This window comes from Mytilus galloprovincialis, chromosome 2 (genome assembly GCF_965363235.1).
Source record: "Mytilus galloprovincialis chromosome 2, xbMytGall1.hap1.1, whole genome shotgun sequence".
Lineage (NCBI taxonomy): Eukaryota > Metazoa > Mollusca > Bivalvia > Mytilida > Mytilidae > Mytilus > Mytilus galloprovincialis.
In genome coordinates, this window is record NC_134839.1 from 90,217,737 (window position 1) to 90,234,719 (window position 16,983).

Genomic DNA, 16,983 nt, shown 5'->3' on the forward strand with positions numbered 1-16,983 from the left:
TAGCTGCTGTGAGTTATAGTTATCATCATAAAAATTAATTTGATGTTCAGCTATGATAAGCATCTTATTATTGGTTGAATAAACTTGTCTGGGGGTTTTATAATTTTTGATGAATGTCATGGTTACATTGGGGATTGATGGTCAAACTCCAGGTCTTCGCTATCCTATCATAACTAAAACAATATTTCTGCAATAGCTCATATTTACTAGTAAATAAAACTAAAAACCATGATGTATGAACAAAGAGAATATGAAGATGTCTCATTTACTCTCCAATCCCAGAATTATTCACCTTCAAAAACATGTTGTGTAGAACAGACCTGAGATTAGTAAGATAATGAGTAATAATCAGATAAACAACAGGTACTCTCTCTTGTTCAGGTCATTATACTTTACATCTCACATCAATTAATGGTGCCACCAGAGTACACAATCATGCAGGTCTCATCAATGCATTTATCTGCAATGTATCTATTCATTCAGTAATGAAAATTAGTATTGGTATATACAGTATATTTCAATCAACTCTTCTGCTACATGTACTAGTAGTCACTAGTGTACTTTTGTATTTGTTTCTTCACCTGTCAGACCTTTATAGAGTATACTTAGTAAAGTTTTGAAAAGGGAATTTTAATGTTTGTGATATGTCCAGATATTTTCCTAAAAAATAAAGAGTTTTATGGAGTTTTCAGTAGGTGTTTTTGACAGAGTGTGTAATGATGATTATTTTTCTAGTTATTTGGTATTTTGTTCAATGAATGACCAGGGTTATTTATATGGGAAATGTCCTCTAAAAAAATATTTGTGTGGTTACAATCTTTCTATTGTATGATAATTTTTGCATGGTTTTTGGATCAGAAACCCCATTTTAGATATATCCACGTTATCAATAGCCAACTTCTTTATTATTGAAGTATATGACACACAAAGAAATACAGTACTATTTGCTTTCCTTCCTCAAATTCTTTCATTAAATAAGAAAAAAAAGAGAAATACTTTTTGTACAAAGTACTTTGGATAAAGTGGTAAGTCTCAATTAAACACTTCCTCATCTACTTGTATGACCAATTATATAAGTAATGATTTACTGTCTCAATGTACATGCATGTCTTCAAATAATTACAAGTAGAGGGCACTTTTGACTATACTTGTATATATGCTTTGGGCAATAGATCATCAAACCAGATGCTCGCAGGGCGCAGCTTTATACAACCGCAGAGGTTGAACCCTGAACGGTTGGGGCAAGTATGGACACAACATTCAAGCTGGATTCAGCTCTAAATTTGGATTGTGATTAAATAGTTGACACAGCATAGGTTTCGGACACAGAATGAATGTGGTCTTACTCTATGAACTTAAAATATTTTTTTGCCTTTGAGCAATTCACTATGCTGTTGAATATTAATCCTCTCAAAAACCTGTTTGAAGAAATTTTCTTTTTATTTATGAAATCTGAAATGAGAAAAATTTAACCCCCCCCCCCCCCAACATTTTTTTTTTCACATCCCCCTTTCCCTTTTTCCAAAACTGATCTAAATTCAAATTTCTAATGGAGTTTGCAACAATAAGTACTCATTTAAATACATCATAAAATATTAAAATGTAACAAAAGGTGCTTGTTATCACTGAATGGTAAAGATTGTTTTAATTTATCAGTTGGTAGTAAAAGTGAATATACATTGTATATTGTATAAAACAATGATTTAAGTTGATTCAACTACTATTCTGGACAAAGAAAGATAACTCCAATCAATTGAAAATTTCTTGCTATTGCATAATATTGTGCAATTAGATATTTCTTGCTATTGCGCAATACTGTGCAATTGAAAATATTTGCTATTGCACAATACTGTGCAATTGAAGATTTCTTGCTATTGTGCAATACTGAGCAATTGAAAATTTCTTGCTATTGCACAATACTGTGCAATTAAAGATTTCTTGCTATTGCTGAATGCTGTGCAATTGAAAATTTCTTGCTATTGCACAATACTTAATATAATAATTTTGGATCCTGATTTGGACCAACTTGAAAACTGGGCCCATAATCAAAAATCTAAGTACATGTTTAGATTCGGCATATCAAAAAAGCCCAAGAATTCAATTTTTGTTAAAATCAAACTTAGTTTAATTATGGACCCTTTGGACTTTAATGTAGACCAATTTGAGAACAAGACTAAAAATTAAGAATCTACATACACAGTTAAATTTGGCATATCAAAGAACCCCAATTATTCAATTTTTGATGAAATCAAACAAAGTTTAATTTTGGACCCTGATTTGGAACAACTTGAAAACTGGGCCAATAATAAAAAATCTAAGTACATTTTTAGATTCAGCATATCAAAGAACCCCACGGATTCAATTTTTGTTAAAATCAAACTAAGTTTAATTTTGGACCCTTTGGACCTTAATGTAGACCAATTTGAAAATGGGACCAACAATTAAGAATCTACATACAGTTAGATTCGGCATATCAAAGAACCCCAATTATTCAATTTTTGATGAAATCAAACAAAGTTCAATTTTGGACCCTTTGGGCCCCTTATTCCTAAACTGTTGGGACTAAAACTCCCAAAATCAAACCCAACCTTCCTTTAGTGGTCATGAACCTTGTGTTTAAATTTCATAGATTTCTATTCACTTATACTAAAGTTATGGTGCGAAAACAAAGAAAATGCTTATTTGGGCCCTTTTTGGCCCCTAATTCCTAAAATGTAAGGACCAAAACTCCCAAAATCGATCCCAACCTTCCTTTTGAGGTCATAAACCTTGTGTTAAAATTTCATAGATTTCTATTCACTTTTACTAAAGTTAGAGTGCGAAAACTAAAAGTATTCGGACGACGACGCAGACGACAACGCAGACGACGACGACGACGCCAACGTCATACCAATATACAACCAAAAAATTTTCAATTTTTGCGGTCGTATAAAAAGAAGGGGAAAATTTGATTGTTTCAGTGTATTCCTTTATTTTTGGTTGGCAACAATTTTCATGGATTGAGGAAAAAATGTAGTTTCTTCAATATTTGATTTTAGGGTTTTGTCAAAATTTGCATATAACCCTATAGAAAATGTCTACTTACTTGAACTTTAAATTCTTGGTGACCTATACCAACAATATACAATTGGTACCCCATGAATTCTAAGCAATGCACACTCATTTCACTTATTTCAGCTACTGAAACCTACATGTATAGCTCAAAGCCAATAACAAGTAATAATAAATCATGTTCTACCAGACTAAAGATCATTTGTCTCTAAAGCAAGAACTTTTGTAAACAGAAGCTAATAATCATGGTGAACAATACATTTCAAAGTCAGTACTTTTGGTTATGTGCATGAACTTATAAAAGATAAGAATTGCATGCATTCATTACCTATCACCTACAGATGCTGAGCAAATTCTAATTCAACTTGAAACTTTTACTATCAGAAACCTGCACACAACAACAAAGACAAAGACAAAGACCCCTCTTATTTATAAATACTATAACTACACATTCACCAATGTCATTTATGTGGAGAGAAATTTGGCAATTAAGCTGTAATTGAAGCTGCCATAAAATACCTGATTCATGTAATATTGAGTTATTTATAAACACAAGGAAATGATTCATTCAGAAGAAACAATGTTCATAAGTATACATGCACCTTTATCAAACACCTGCAGAAATATAAATATTTCCTTTTTAAATTAGATCACATAGTGAGTATGTGTATAGCAAGTTTCAACCTTGATCAGCCAATTTCAAAATCATTGTCATTTACATCTTATTCTACTATACTTATGAATGACAGATGATCTCTCAAACTATACACTTATTCATGACATTTATTTAAAACATATACTAATAAAACAATGTAAAAAAGTTTTACTGTGATATTGGTATGTGTATATGTACTTCTCAGAGTATATGTATCATACAGCAACATCATGAACAGCACAATAAATCTTGATCTTACAATATATGTCAAAGATTTTGTTCAGAATTTCAGTGCAGAAAGAATAAAAGAAATATTTTTAGATCTGCTTCAAGCTTATAATTTAGCAAACTATTCAAACAAGACTAATACATTTTATTTATTCATTTTGTACTACTGTCTAGGCATTGCTCTTCCTATAGTGTTTATGACACTGCTGCAGGAAATCTGCAATGAAGTACAGCCATCATGGCTGTCCATCAAATCAGAAGGTTCCATGTTTTCCACATTTTAATATATCATTTTATTGCAAACATCTTGAGAAATAACAAGAAATTGCTCATCCTTGATCTTTATCCTTGACGAATTTGAACTGCTAGGCTATTTGAAAACTTAACAAAAGTATATAATGGTATATGAACTATCTGTATGTTAGGTGGATGTACGGAAATTAAGTTATATTGTTATTGTATCAGTCTACTCCTTTCAATATCAGGCCTTTTTTATTATGCTGTGACCCCAAACCATGTATTATCTTATATCAAACCATACACAGCAGACATGTCAGAACTTACAAAATACTGATAATCGTTAGACCATTGTCATTGACACTAAAACTATACTCACCAATGTCAGACCATTTACACCAAAACTATACTCACCAATGTCAGACCATTTAAACTAGAACTCACTACTTAGTCACACTAAACTATTGGTTAAAAAATACTCACCAATGCAAGACCATTTACACCCGAACTAACTACTGTTGCACCAAACCATTGGTAGGATTTGTCTTCTTTGTCTAAATAAGTTGTTCCGTTATACTGTTGATCATTTCCTAAATAAAGAGATATTCAAAATTCAGATGCTAAAAGTCTTGTAGAACTGACCTGGTATCTTGATGCATAAAACTGTCTCAACACAAAAATATTTCATAATAACATTATGTCCATGGACACAATTTACTGTGAAAAGTGTCTAGTGGACATAATTTCATGGGGACAATATTAAATTCTTAATAAGTATTGAAACAACATCTTTTTTTATTTAAAGATGTTTTTAATCTATAATGTATCTTCGACTCTAATATACAGTCCTATCTAAGCTGACGATGATAATAGATTGATGTTTGATATCCAGTGGCAAATATTACAAGTACATGTATAATATACACAACATATCAGAACATGTTAACTAGCGTGACTAGATATGAATAATAAGAATTCTTCTTTGTATTTGACATATATATACTGCTTGCTTGACAGAGAAGTAACAAAATATCATTTTTTTCAAGTCTTTTGTTAACCCAGCTAGGGTTTAAACACAAACTCCCACTCTTGAGTTATATATACTGTTCCCAGATCTAACCAAATTGGCAGATGGCATTCTATCCACATAAATGTATCACCATACACATATGCAATAAAGGCAACCTTACCAAGTTAGACTACCATCTTCATGGTCATACCTTTAAGAGCATCCCACATGGGTAGTACCTTGGCATTTACATCAAAAGCAGCATCTTCTGGGGGATCAACTTGTGACTTATTTATACCAACCAGGTGTTGCTATTCAAACAAGTTGCCTATTGTTTAATCATTTTCACTTTGAAACCTTTACCTTGTCATCATTTTTTTTTTAAATTGCACTGTTAGTGTTAGTCCTATAATATAAGACTCTGCAGGTTCATATCATGTACATTCAACGTTTTTTATCGGATATATTTTTTACTATCAATGTTGAACCTCAGCAGGCACGTTGAATGTATATTAAATGGTATGAACCTGCAGAGTCTTATAATATGAGGCAGGCATAACCTGTAAATGGGGACGAAGTCTGTATTAATTGAATCCGGGTCTGGTCGCGCCTATTCACGTTTGCACCCCATCACGTTCGCGCCCTTTCATTTTTCTCACCCTACACGTTCCCGCCCAATTTTTATTGGTTTTGTGTTTGATAACTTTATAACCAAGTTTTGGCAAGTGTATTCCTATTAGGATATTTGTTGTCATTGTCTCAAAATAAAGTGAGACAACGTGTTTTTTGTGTTGAATAAATCTTAATCATGTTTTGGATAGTGTATTGTTAAAATATTTTGTATCATTGTTTCTAAATAAAGTGAGATTCTGACGACTGGGATTTTTGGGTGGAATAAATCTTAAATATTAATCAATTTTGGTTAGTGTATTGCTATAATTTTTTATTTAATTGTTTCAGATCAAAGGGGCCAATCTGTTAAAAAAACAATTATCTTTTGTGTTTTTCATTTAAAATTTTCAACGTTTTACTCATGCGAAGCTAAATACATGCAGTATTTACATCAAGGCAATTTCAAACAACAATCATGATTTTCTAATTATTCAACTGGAACTTGATTTTTAATTGGCTGGGAACGTGCGAGGTGCAAACATGTAGGGTGCGAAAGTGTATTGGGCGCGAACGGTACCATATTAATTATTTTTTTAAATTCAAACATGTTGATAAAAGTAACGGAAATACCGTATCGTTTTGGTTCTGTTGTTAGGGATTTAGTTGTGACCTTATTTAAGTTATGACGTCATATTCAATGTAAACAAAGAAACGCTGTTATCAGGTAACGTTATTATATCAAACAATTATTAACCAGGTGCTTCGCAGGGCGCAGCTTTATACGACCGCAGAGGTCGAACCCTGAACAGTTGGGGCAAGTATGGACAAAACATTCAAGCGTGATACAGCTCTGAATTTGGATTGTGATCAAATTTTTGACATTACATGGTTTTTTTTACACAAAACAAATGTCAAGATTTTACAAATCAATTAAAGATTTCTTCTTCAAACTTATTTAAATCTAAAATTAAATAGTTGACACAGCATAGGTTTCTGACACAGAATGAATGTGGTCTAATGAACTTAAAACATTTTTTTGCCTTTGAGCAATTCACTATGCTGTTGAATATTAATCCTCTAAAAAAAATGTTTGAAGAAATTTTCTTTTTATTTATGAAATCTGAAATGAGAAAAATTTACCCCCCCCCCCCTTTTTTTTCACATCCCCGTTTCCCTTTTTCCAAAACTGATATCAATTCAAATTTCTAATGGAGTTTGCAACAATAACTACTCTTTTAAATACATCATAAAATATTAAAATGTAAAATAAAGTGCTTGTTATCACTGAATGGTAAAGATTGGTTGGTAGTAAAAGTGAATATACATTGTTTATTGTATAAAACAATAAAAAAAACTTCATCAGCAACATTTAATATTGGCAAATTTCCAATGAAGTTATTTACATAAAGTTATTGGCAAATAAAAATAGAAAATGACATCATAGTCATGTCTGGCAAATGTCCAACATACATTATCTAAAAACATTTTAGATAAGATAAGGAAAAAAAGCTTCATCAGCAACATTTTATATTGGCAAATTTCCAATGAAGTTATTTACATAAAGTTATTGGCAAATAAAAATAGAAAATGACATCATAGTCATGTCTGGCAAATTTCCAACATATATTATCAACTACTATTCTATACAAAGAAAGATAACTCCAATTGAAAATTAATTGCTATTGCACAATATTGTGCAATTAGATATTTCTTGCTATTGTGCAATACTGTGCAATTGAAAATTTCTTGCTATTGCACAATACTTGATATGGAATCCTGATTTGGACCAACTTGAAAACTGGGCCCATAATCAAAAATCAAAATACATGTTTAGATAAAGCATATATATCAAATAAGCCCAAGAATTTAATTTTTGTTAAAATCAAACTTAGTTTAATTTTGGACCCTTTGGACCTTAATGTAGACCAATTTGAAAACTGGACCAAAAATTAAGAATCTACATACACAGTTAGATTTGGCATATCAAAGAACCCATTTATTCAATTTTTGATGAAATCAAACAAAGTTTAATTTTGGACCCCCATTTGGACCAACTTGAAAAATAGGCCAATAATTAAAAATCTAAGTACATTTTTAAATTCAGCATATCAAAGAACCCTAAAGATTCAATTTTTGTTAAAATCAAACTAAGTTTAATTTTGGACCCTTTGGACCTTAATGTAGACCAATTTGAAAACGGGACCAAAAATTAAGAATATACATACATAGTTAGATTCGGCATATTAATGAACCCCAATTATTCAATTTTTGATGAAATCACACAAAGTTCAATTTTGGACCCTTTGGGCCCCTTATTCCTAAACTATTCGGACCAAAACTCCCAAAATCAAACCCAACCTTCCTTTTATGGTCATAAACCTTGTGTTTAAATTTCATAGATTTCTATTCACTTAAACTAAAGTTATAGTGCGAAAACCAAGAAAATGCTTATTTGGGCCCTTTTTGGCCCCTAATTCCTAAAATATTGGGACCAAAACTCCCAAAATCAATCCCAACCTTCCTTTTGTGGTTATAAACCTTGTGTTAAAATTTCATTGATTTCTATTCACTTTTACTAAAGTTAGAGTGCGAAAACTAAAAGTATTCGGACGACGACGACGACGACGCCAACGTGATAGCAATATACGACCAAAAAATTAAAATTTTTGCGGTTGTATGAAAATGATTGGGTGTTGAATTCCTTCTTATATTTGTTGATATGTTGATAAATATACATTTTATTTAAAGTCTCATGCAAACAAGACCGGAAAAGGAAGATATCTGCGCAGATGCCGGGATTTAAAAAAAAGTCTGAAAAAAAGTTAACGGTTTTGAGTTCATTAAAAGATTGAAAAATTCGGGAAATTTTCCCGATTTTTTTTTTTTTATTATTATTTTATTGATTTTTCTACCGTAATAGCAGACTTCGTCCCCCTTATTATATGACTATATAGTGTTAATGTCAGTGGCGGATCCAGAACTTTTCCTAAGGGGGGGGGGGGGGGGGGGCCGCTCCAGTCATGCTTCAATGATTCCCTATATAATCAACCAAATTTTTCCCACGAAAGGGCCCCCCCCCTGGATCCGCCTATGAATGTATATATATTCCATAACTGTTTTGGGGATTTTCATCATTTTGATATATTTTGATACCCTTCTACCATGAAATGGTTTCCCTGATTTAATACAGTTAAGGCAGTTTGCAATGCCGGAAGTCTTTATAGTAAGTCAGAAACGAACACGGTTGCGGCAATAGTGATGCGACAAAGCTTACCTTGCCTATCAAATGGAATGACTCGACATAATTGAGTGTCTACGCTACATCTATATACAGCTCCTCCTCTTACAATCCCAGGTTGTAGATTTGTTTGAGCCTCTGGAGCTCCGACTAACATCCTGAAACAATAAGTGTCATGAAAATAAAAAGTTTGCCGCCCTGAACCAAGGATTTGTATACTAAATAACTATACAAATCCATGCCTTAAGGTTTATGTACCCTTCTGAAGCCATTTTTGTACGAACTTTTCAAACTTCAATTGTATCAAAACTACAGATATAATGAATAATAGAGATAGGCCATTTTGTACATATTCCAAGGGGAAACTTGATGCAAAGCATTATTTTGTACTGATCCATTGCATTTAATAGAAAAAGAGGACTTTGTGGCAAATAAATCAAGATTTTTATAGAAAATCCACAGCCTTTATCCTTGTACTCTCATATTTGGCAATTTGATGACTGATAGATATAGGATTATTGCATGCAGTGCTAGCATTGATTTCCTTAAAACAAGTTTATAAATGTAGTTATTGGTTAAGACAAGTATAAATATGGTCAAAATCAAGTACACCTTTTAGGGTGCACTCGACTTTTGTGACTCAGCACGAGGTGTTTTGGAATTTACAGGTTACTTAGAACTTTTTGTAAAAAATAAACACTAGCACATCATAGAAAATCAAGTGAGTAATTTCAAATTTTATAACAAAAATCTCTGTATTAAAGGCTGTGGATTTTCTATAAAAATCTTGATTTATTTGCCACAAAGTCCTCTTTTTCTATCAAATGCAATGAAACAGTAAAAAATAATGCTTTGCATCAAGTTTCCCCTTGGAACATATACCAAATGGCCTATCTCTATTATTTATTATATCTTTAGTTTTGATACAATTGAGGTTTGAAAAATTCGTACAAAAATGTCTACAGAAGGGTACATAAACCTTAACCATATGAAGTCCTGTGAACATGTGCCCTATGTTAATGTAGTTTTGAAAAGAATAGTAAGGGAAAAGAGGCAACAAAGAGAATCGACATGCCGTTCTAAAAGGGGGGATACAACTGCTCATTTCCCAAATCCCTCTTTTTGCATTTTCCCCCTTCTCCCCGCTGTTATATACCTCTATTTGGTATTTCTGGTTACCGGAAATGTAGGACATAATTAAGTCTGTTTTTTGTATTTTACGGGACTGTATACCTTTTTTATGCTTGTCGGCAGCGAACAATTAGTGTCGTCTGCCATACATGTGTTTGTTAAATGGCAGTAAAATAAAATTTGGAAAACGAAAAGTGTGACTTCAATCCCATAGTCCCCCCAGACAACAAAAGGGATTGAGGCCCACGACATGGTGGAGGACCCGGGCAATTAGTGTCGTCTGCCATACATGTGTTTGTTAAATGGCAGTAAAATAAAATTTGGATAACGAAAATAGTCCCCCAGACAACAAAAAGGATTTAGGCCCACGACACCGCCCCCCCCCCTATCTTTCTTTTTTCGGAATGCAGATCATACATCCTTATTTTTTTACCACAACATGTATATGACATCCCCAAACCTGTTCTTCTTTCCGATATAGATGACAATGTAACATTTAGTACACACACGTTGGATTTTAATTTATCACATATAATTCCTTTTTCGCATGTTTTAGAATGTTTTGTCTTTACTTTGGTCCATGCATTTGTCAATGAAGAGTATGCTGTGTTTATATATCTTATGCTCATCTTTTGCTGTATGTATGTCCTACATTCTGCCAATACCTTTATTTTGGCACTGCACATGGTCAAGTTTTCACTGACTGTAATGACGTATTTACACTTAATCCATTAAATGTTGGATGTGTACTGATTGATATTTAGGATTAGATTCGAACGCGCCCATGCCATAACCAGTCCGGAATGCGGTTCGTTAAAATTGCTCCCCTTGTTTATTTCACTCTCCTGATAACTACGGTATATATATATATAGGCAGATCTCCTTGATAAAACATAGATTTTGATATTTAATGAAGTGATTCTAAAACGTTTTTGAGCGTATTGTGAACTTAATAGACAATATTCCTTTCGTAGATTTGGCGGAGATTTAAAGTACATTGATGTTATAATAATTGAGAGATTCAAAGTTTTGAAGTTGTTTCAATTTTCAATATATATTGCAGATGCAAATGCAGATCCAAAAAGTCCGTCCAAGTAGTCATGAACTATGCTGAAGCAGTTTCTCCAGGTGACCAATCGTCAAATGATCAGTCAGTAAGTGAAGTTAAACCTATCTTATCTTGGAACAAGACTTATTTTGCACTAGTAAGTCCTCACAAGACCAGTACCTCACTCATCTCGAGCTATACAGAGCTGTTGGTCATCTTGTAGACCTCAGCCACTTGAAAGGTTTACAAAGGGTTAGAGGATTGTGGAGATTGTATTTTGACAATTATGAAGACTGGGATAAAACACTTACAAATGGTATTTTTATTCGTAAAAAGTTAATACAAACATATGCTAAAACTCAAAAAATGCTTTAAATAAAAATGCTAACAATGTTCGTGTAAGAATAAAACATGACTTGCTCAGCGGACGACGGTCAAATTCAAAGAACTCTTGAGGTTTGTAACTGTGTTGTACATACATTATTTCGTGAAAGGCTAACAGTTGATGGACGTGTCACAAATTGTCAGACTGGAGATCGCATTGGTATCTGTGACCCAATACTATAAAATTTATAAATCCTTTGCCAAAAACTTTATTTATTGGAAAATATAAAGCAGTAGTTCTCCATCGAGGTCAGGTTGATACACGTACAAACATTACATGTAATAAATGTCTCCAAGAGGGACATAAATCTTTTAGTGCCCAAATGATTTGGTGTGTCGAACAAGGTTCCAAGAAACTTAGTGCCATTGTTGTAACATTAAGGGGCTTTTTTAACAACTTTTAGTGAAATGAAGTATTTGAAGTTAGAGGGGAAAACAATAAGAACTGAAGGTGTTATGTTCTATATTGAACTATTAAGAAAAAAAAAGGTATTTAGGATTAAATAATTTACTTTTTTATTAGTTATTATCGCGATAATTTGAACTGGCTTCACTTCGTGTCTACAACAGTAGTATTGTTAGTTTTTTTTTCTCCATTTCTTTGTAGCAATCTGATGAGTGAAAACCTTTTCAACTGATGTTATAGCTTGTTCTTATCTTGTGTTGCTAGACCACTTCCCCATGTTCATGATGTTAGGGTTTGCGGATGTCTAACATGTTTAACATGTCACACTCAAAATCCTGTAATTCAGTGGGTTTCTTTTGTTTCTGTACATCAAATTGATTTTTCTTTTATTGATTTTTACATAAATCATGTACATGTAGTTGTTTTCTCGTTTAAAGTCTTATACAATTGTCATTTCGAAGCCTTTAATAGCTTGCTGCATGGTATTTGTGTTGGTCATACGGCCACACTTCTGTGTCATTTCAATGATTTTGTCTCTGGTGGAGATTTATTCCATTGGAAATCATACCACATTTTCTTTTTTTTATATAGAGGTGCATTTTTTTTTCTGCGGACTGTTACTGTCTAATATTGCACATTGAATATCCAGCTCTGCGTGATGGTACAGTCATACACATTTTCCACTTGTCGTAAGAAGATATTATGTGTAATGTGTTGCCTTTTTTTTTACGTATGATCATGACTGTAGTGTATATATAAACAACATTTCTTTTTAAAAAACTTGAATACAAATGTATATTTTCACTCTTCTTAATTTCGCAGTGAAGATTTTACTAAAATAATATTGTCTGTTTATGTTTATAAGATCTAAGTTCATCAAACTTCAAGAGTGAATAAAAATGTATGCACGAAAAAAATGTTCAACAAAATAGTTAATTACATGTACATGATGTAGATTAATTGTATTGTGATTGTGTATTTCAACTCTATGTACATGTATCTACATGATCGAAGCTTATTAATGTTCTTTTTCCGTAAACATGCTCTATATGCCCTTAATTTGTAATAAAATATGTGCTTGTTCTTGTAAAAGGACGGCAAAGAATCTGTCAAAACAAAAAAATAATAAAAGAATTATCTCCTCTTTGCATGCTGCTGTATGTCTCTCCATACTTTGCAATCTCGTAATCTCGTCAATGGTTGTAGTGGTATCTTGAACTTCGTGTTGTATCATTTACTGTCCTGGTCAATATAGAACTTGTCATACGGTATTGGGCTTGTACATATATACAAAATAGTTATAGTAAATAATATGTGTTTGCTTAATGAACTGGTGTTGAAGGTTTAGGGTTTCTGTTATTCTTACTACCCATTTATTTTGCTACTGTTAGTTCATAGGCGGATTTAGGGGGGGGGGGGCCAGGGGCCCCGGGCCCCCCCCCCCCCCTTTTTGGGAAAATATTTGGTTGCTTATATAGGGAATCACTGAAGCGTGACTGGAGCGGGGCCCCTCTTAGGTCAGTCAGTGGGCCCCCACTTATGAAAATTTCTGGATCCGCCACTGTAGTTTTCAAATCGACACAGTATGCTCACATTGGTTTTTTTCTAGTTAACATAGTTAAAATATTTCAATAACATGCCGATAAATGTAACCCTGTATTATAACAGTAGCTACATTATAGAAGTCACATAAGGTCATCCATGTAGATCATATTTTCACTTTGATATGTATACTACCTTGATATGTATGTAGGTAATATTTGCCCAGGTGTTCCACATCAATAAATGTCACATAATTACAAGGGTCACTTATCAAACAAAACATAATCTCGGTTATAACTATAATTAATAAAGAAGAATAATTATGTAATGATACCACTTCCTTTTCGACTTTGATTAATGGTCAAGAAAACGCAATCCAAGATGTTGCAAAAACCTAACACAAAATTTGAAGTAACATTTCATGGATGGAGGCTTCTAATGAATTTTTCAATAAAACTTTAAAATTTGACAACTTTGGTGACTCACGGTACACTATACACGATACAATGCGATACCAATGTACTTTCAGTTTATTTGCGTTTGAACCAAGACTATACATTATAGTGTATTGTGGTTTGAATGGAGAGTTGTCTCATTGTTGAGAGAAGGGGAGTGGATCGTAACCTTGGCAGTCCCTGTCCTTGGTCATGTTGGTTAGTGAAGATGGCACCCACATCACTTCTTCTTATTTCTATCGGCTCACAGTGTGTTTGAGACCTGATTGGTAACTTACATATTGACCATACATCATCTTTTGTTGACCAAAAACCACAAAACCATACAACAAGGGTTGTTAAAGTATTGTACAGTGATTACTGATATTATCAAATTATATCTGGTAATTAAGATTGGCATCCACCGTATTCCAGTATGACATGTAAACACGACCCGGAGATCCATCCATCAAATTTGACGTAATTGCGTTTACCAGTTCATCAATACACGTAATGTTTATCTTATTACTGTGTTCTCCGGCTGAACTTTATTTAAAATTTCAACTTTTTCCAGGAAAACGTATAAATTTGGTTTCAAATTACCTGCTTTCTGACGGTACAAGCCATGTCAAACATCTTTAACGCACTTTGGTGTCATAACCTTGTGTACTTTAAGGACAACATATTCATATGAAAAAAATTTCAGATCTTTTTGTCATGGATCATTCAAACTTGAAATAATGGGTCCAAGGAAATTTTGGTTTCGTTATTTCATGTATGTTCTCGACTTCTTTTTAAATGTGGTAACCATGTAAGATGATGCGTAAATGTGTATCTGAAGCAATGTCAAAATGAATGGAAGAATTTTTCTAAAATATGATACTGTTAGTGCATGCTTATTCCCTAGGTGTGTGTCAAATCCCCAAGATAACGCTTGGGCGTTTACCAGTAGATTTCTGTTTCCGGACAAATTATCCCATGGAGGTCATAATGTCCTGTCGAGCGCCTGAAGTCACCGTCGTCATAAATTAATTTGGATTATATCATAAATAATCATGGGAGGGATCACATAATCACTTAAACTTCCTCGAGCCTGTCAAGTTCATTTCACAAACGTGATCAACTTGACTTATCAGTTTCAAACAAATACAATGCAAAATCATGCATGGCCACCACACTATCATGCAAAAAAATGAAGAAATACACTATTTTTTACCCTAAAAGTGTTCTTTTTAAGGGAGTAATAAAATAACAACACTGACATTTATGCCTTATGGTAAATGATTATAATGTAGACTTGATCTTATTTTTCAACCACATCAGCACAACGTAGAGTATTTTTGGGAATGCAAATGCCTATGATCCATTTTTTAACATCATGTTGATGTATGTATCCAGACGGTCATTCGGTTAAAGCTTAGATTGAAGTATTACTTTAATTATTCATCCATCAATAAATGATAGGTTACAATCATTACTTATCTATGCATGGACAATATCTGGAGGCTATCGTGTATCACGTCGTAGAAAAGAAACTGTTAAACATAACGAAATCAAAACAGACATATATCGACCTTTATAAAGAGTTTGATGTTTATTTTGTTTAAATAAGCGTGCCTTAATTAATGTAAATATCTAGCTAACACGTTTTTGACAATTATTTTGTATTGATATCAAATCGTGTACATTTGTTTGTATATATATATATGTAAGATTTATAAAACACGATTAGATGATATATAACGAAGTGAACAGAGATGCTGTGTCATTTGAAGTTGAATTTTCAATAAAGTAAATGGTTAAAAGAACTTGAAGAATGGGATTCTAAGTACACCAAAAGGGTCCTAAGTACACCAAAAGCATGTAGATGTCATCCGTGAATATATTATCCAGAGTCAATTAATGATCTATTAATCCGGTCACCTGCTGATCGCTTAGAGATTCACCATAGGATTTTCTAAGCCAAGTTTACATCACATAGATAACACATGTTTGATGAGATAAAAGATCATTGTAAAATAATAAACACAAAACATGTGTAGCGTTTAACCTCGACGGTCTTCCCGTCAGATTACAGTTATGTACTGATTGGGGAAAAAATGTTCATACTACATGTATAGTACATAAAACTAGATAAGAACATGATTGCAACAACCTCTTATGATCCATTTTAGTTTAACTCTCAAGTTTTATTTGTAATTACAAAATATTTTTATATTTCATGAGAGCTACCATCTCTAAATTTCATCTCTTCAGTTAGTAATTGATTCTCGTAACTGTGGCAACACTTTTCTCCGTGAACTTAAAGAATTTGTGAAAAACTTACCATCCTGTGTTTTGGTCGAGATGTTGAGCTACCGAGAATCCGAACATACTCCCAGTTTCACCTCTTTGAATAATAGCGTTCTTTAAATCCAAATTAAAGGCACTTGTTATAGGAATTGCATATCCAAAAATACACACAAACAAAACTATCACAGAAACATCCAAAAAACTATGTTTTCCGCAACTACACTTTGAGAAAAATACCTTATCCATTTTAAAACGAAATAAATAACTAGTTAATCTCATATTTCTAAAACTAAGTGATCACTTTATCCAAAGTTGTTTGTAAGAAGAAGTATTTAATTTCACACATATAATAATTTCATCGTTTTCTACACACTAAACAACAACTTCCTACGGTATCGTATGTGTATGTAAGATATTGGCATTTGTAAGAGTGATCCATTACTGCCTTCAGGGGGCGATCAGGTTAAAGTGATGCACGTCGGACGAGTTTATTGCCCCGTGTGTGTAAAGATCCTAATATAGAAATTGGCCTGACTCATTCATAAAATCATTAAAAAAAAAGCTCCCGCTGTTGTTTGAATTAGTTTGTGAGAGGAAGTTTTATATTTATTATGAGATTTCGTCTCCTTGTAAATGACCAGCAGGAAATTGCACGTTTGACCTAGATTTAAAAAGATTTATGAAGATGGTTGACCAATATAATTAATTGAATGTTA

The 16,983-nt window shown here is 32.9% G+C and overlaps 1 protein-coding gene across 2 annotated transcripts in view; it reads right to left on the bottom strand.

Annotated features, from left to right (window-relative positions):
- The window catches only part of LOC143064822 (integrin alpha-8-like), a 70,795-nt gene extending 54,072 nt beyond the window's left edge, over window positions 1–16,723 (bottom strand). The window contains exons 1-3 of one of the 2 annotated variants that reach the window (XM_076237947.1): window positions 16,302–16,723; window positions 9,067–9,188; window positions 4,655–4,761 (exon numbers count right to left, since the gene is read on the bottom strand). In XM_076237947.1, coding sequence (XP_076094062.1) covers window positions 4,655–4,761; window positions 9,067–9,188; window positions 16,302–16,546 — 474 coding nt within the window. In that variant the 5' untranslated portion in view covers window positions 16,547–16,723. The remainder of the gene's footprint in view (window positions 1–4,654; window positions 4,762–9,066; window positions 9,189–16,301) is intronic. The other variant, XM_076237948.1, reaches the window with a different exon arrangement.
- Window positions 16,724–16,983: the final 260 nt, after the last annotated feature.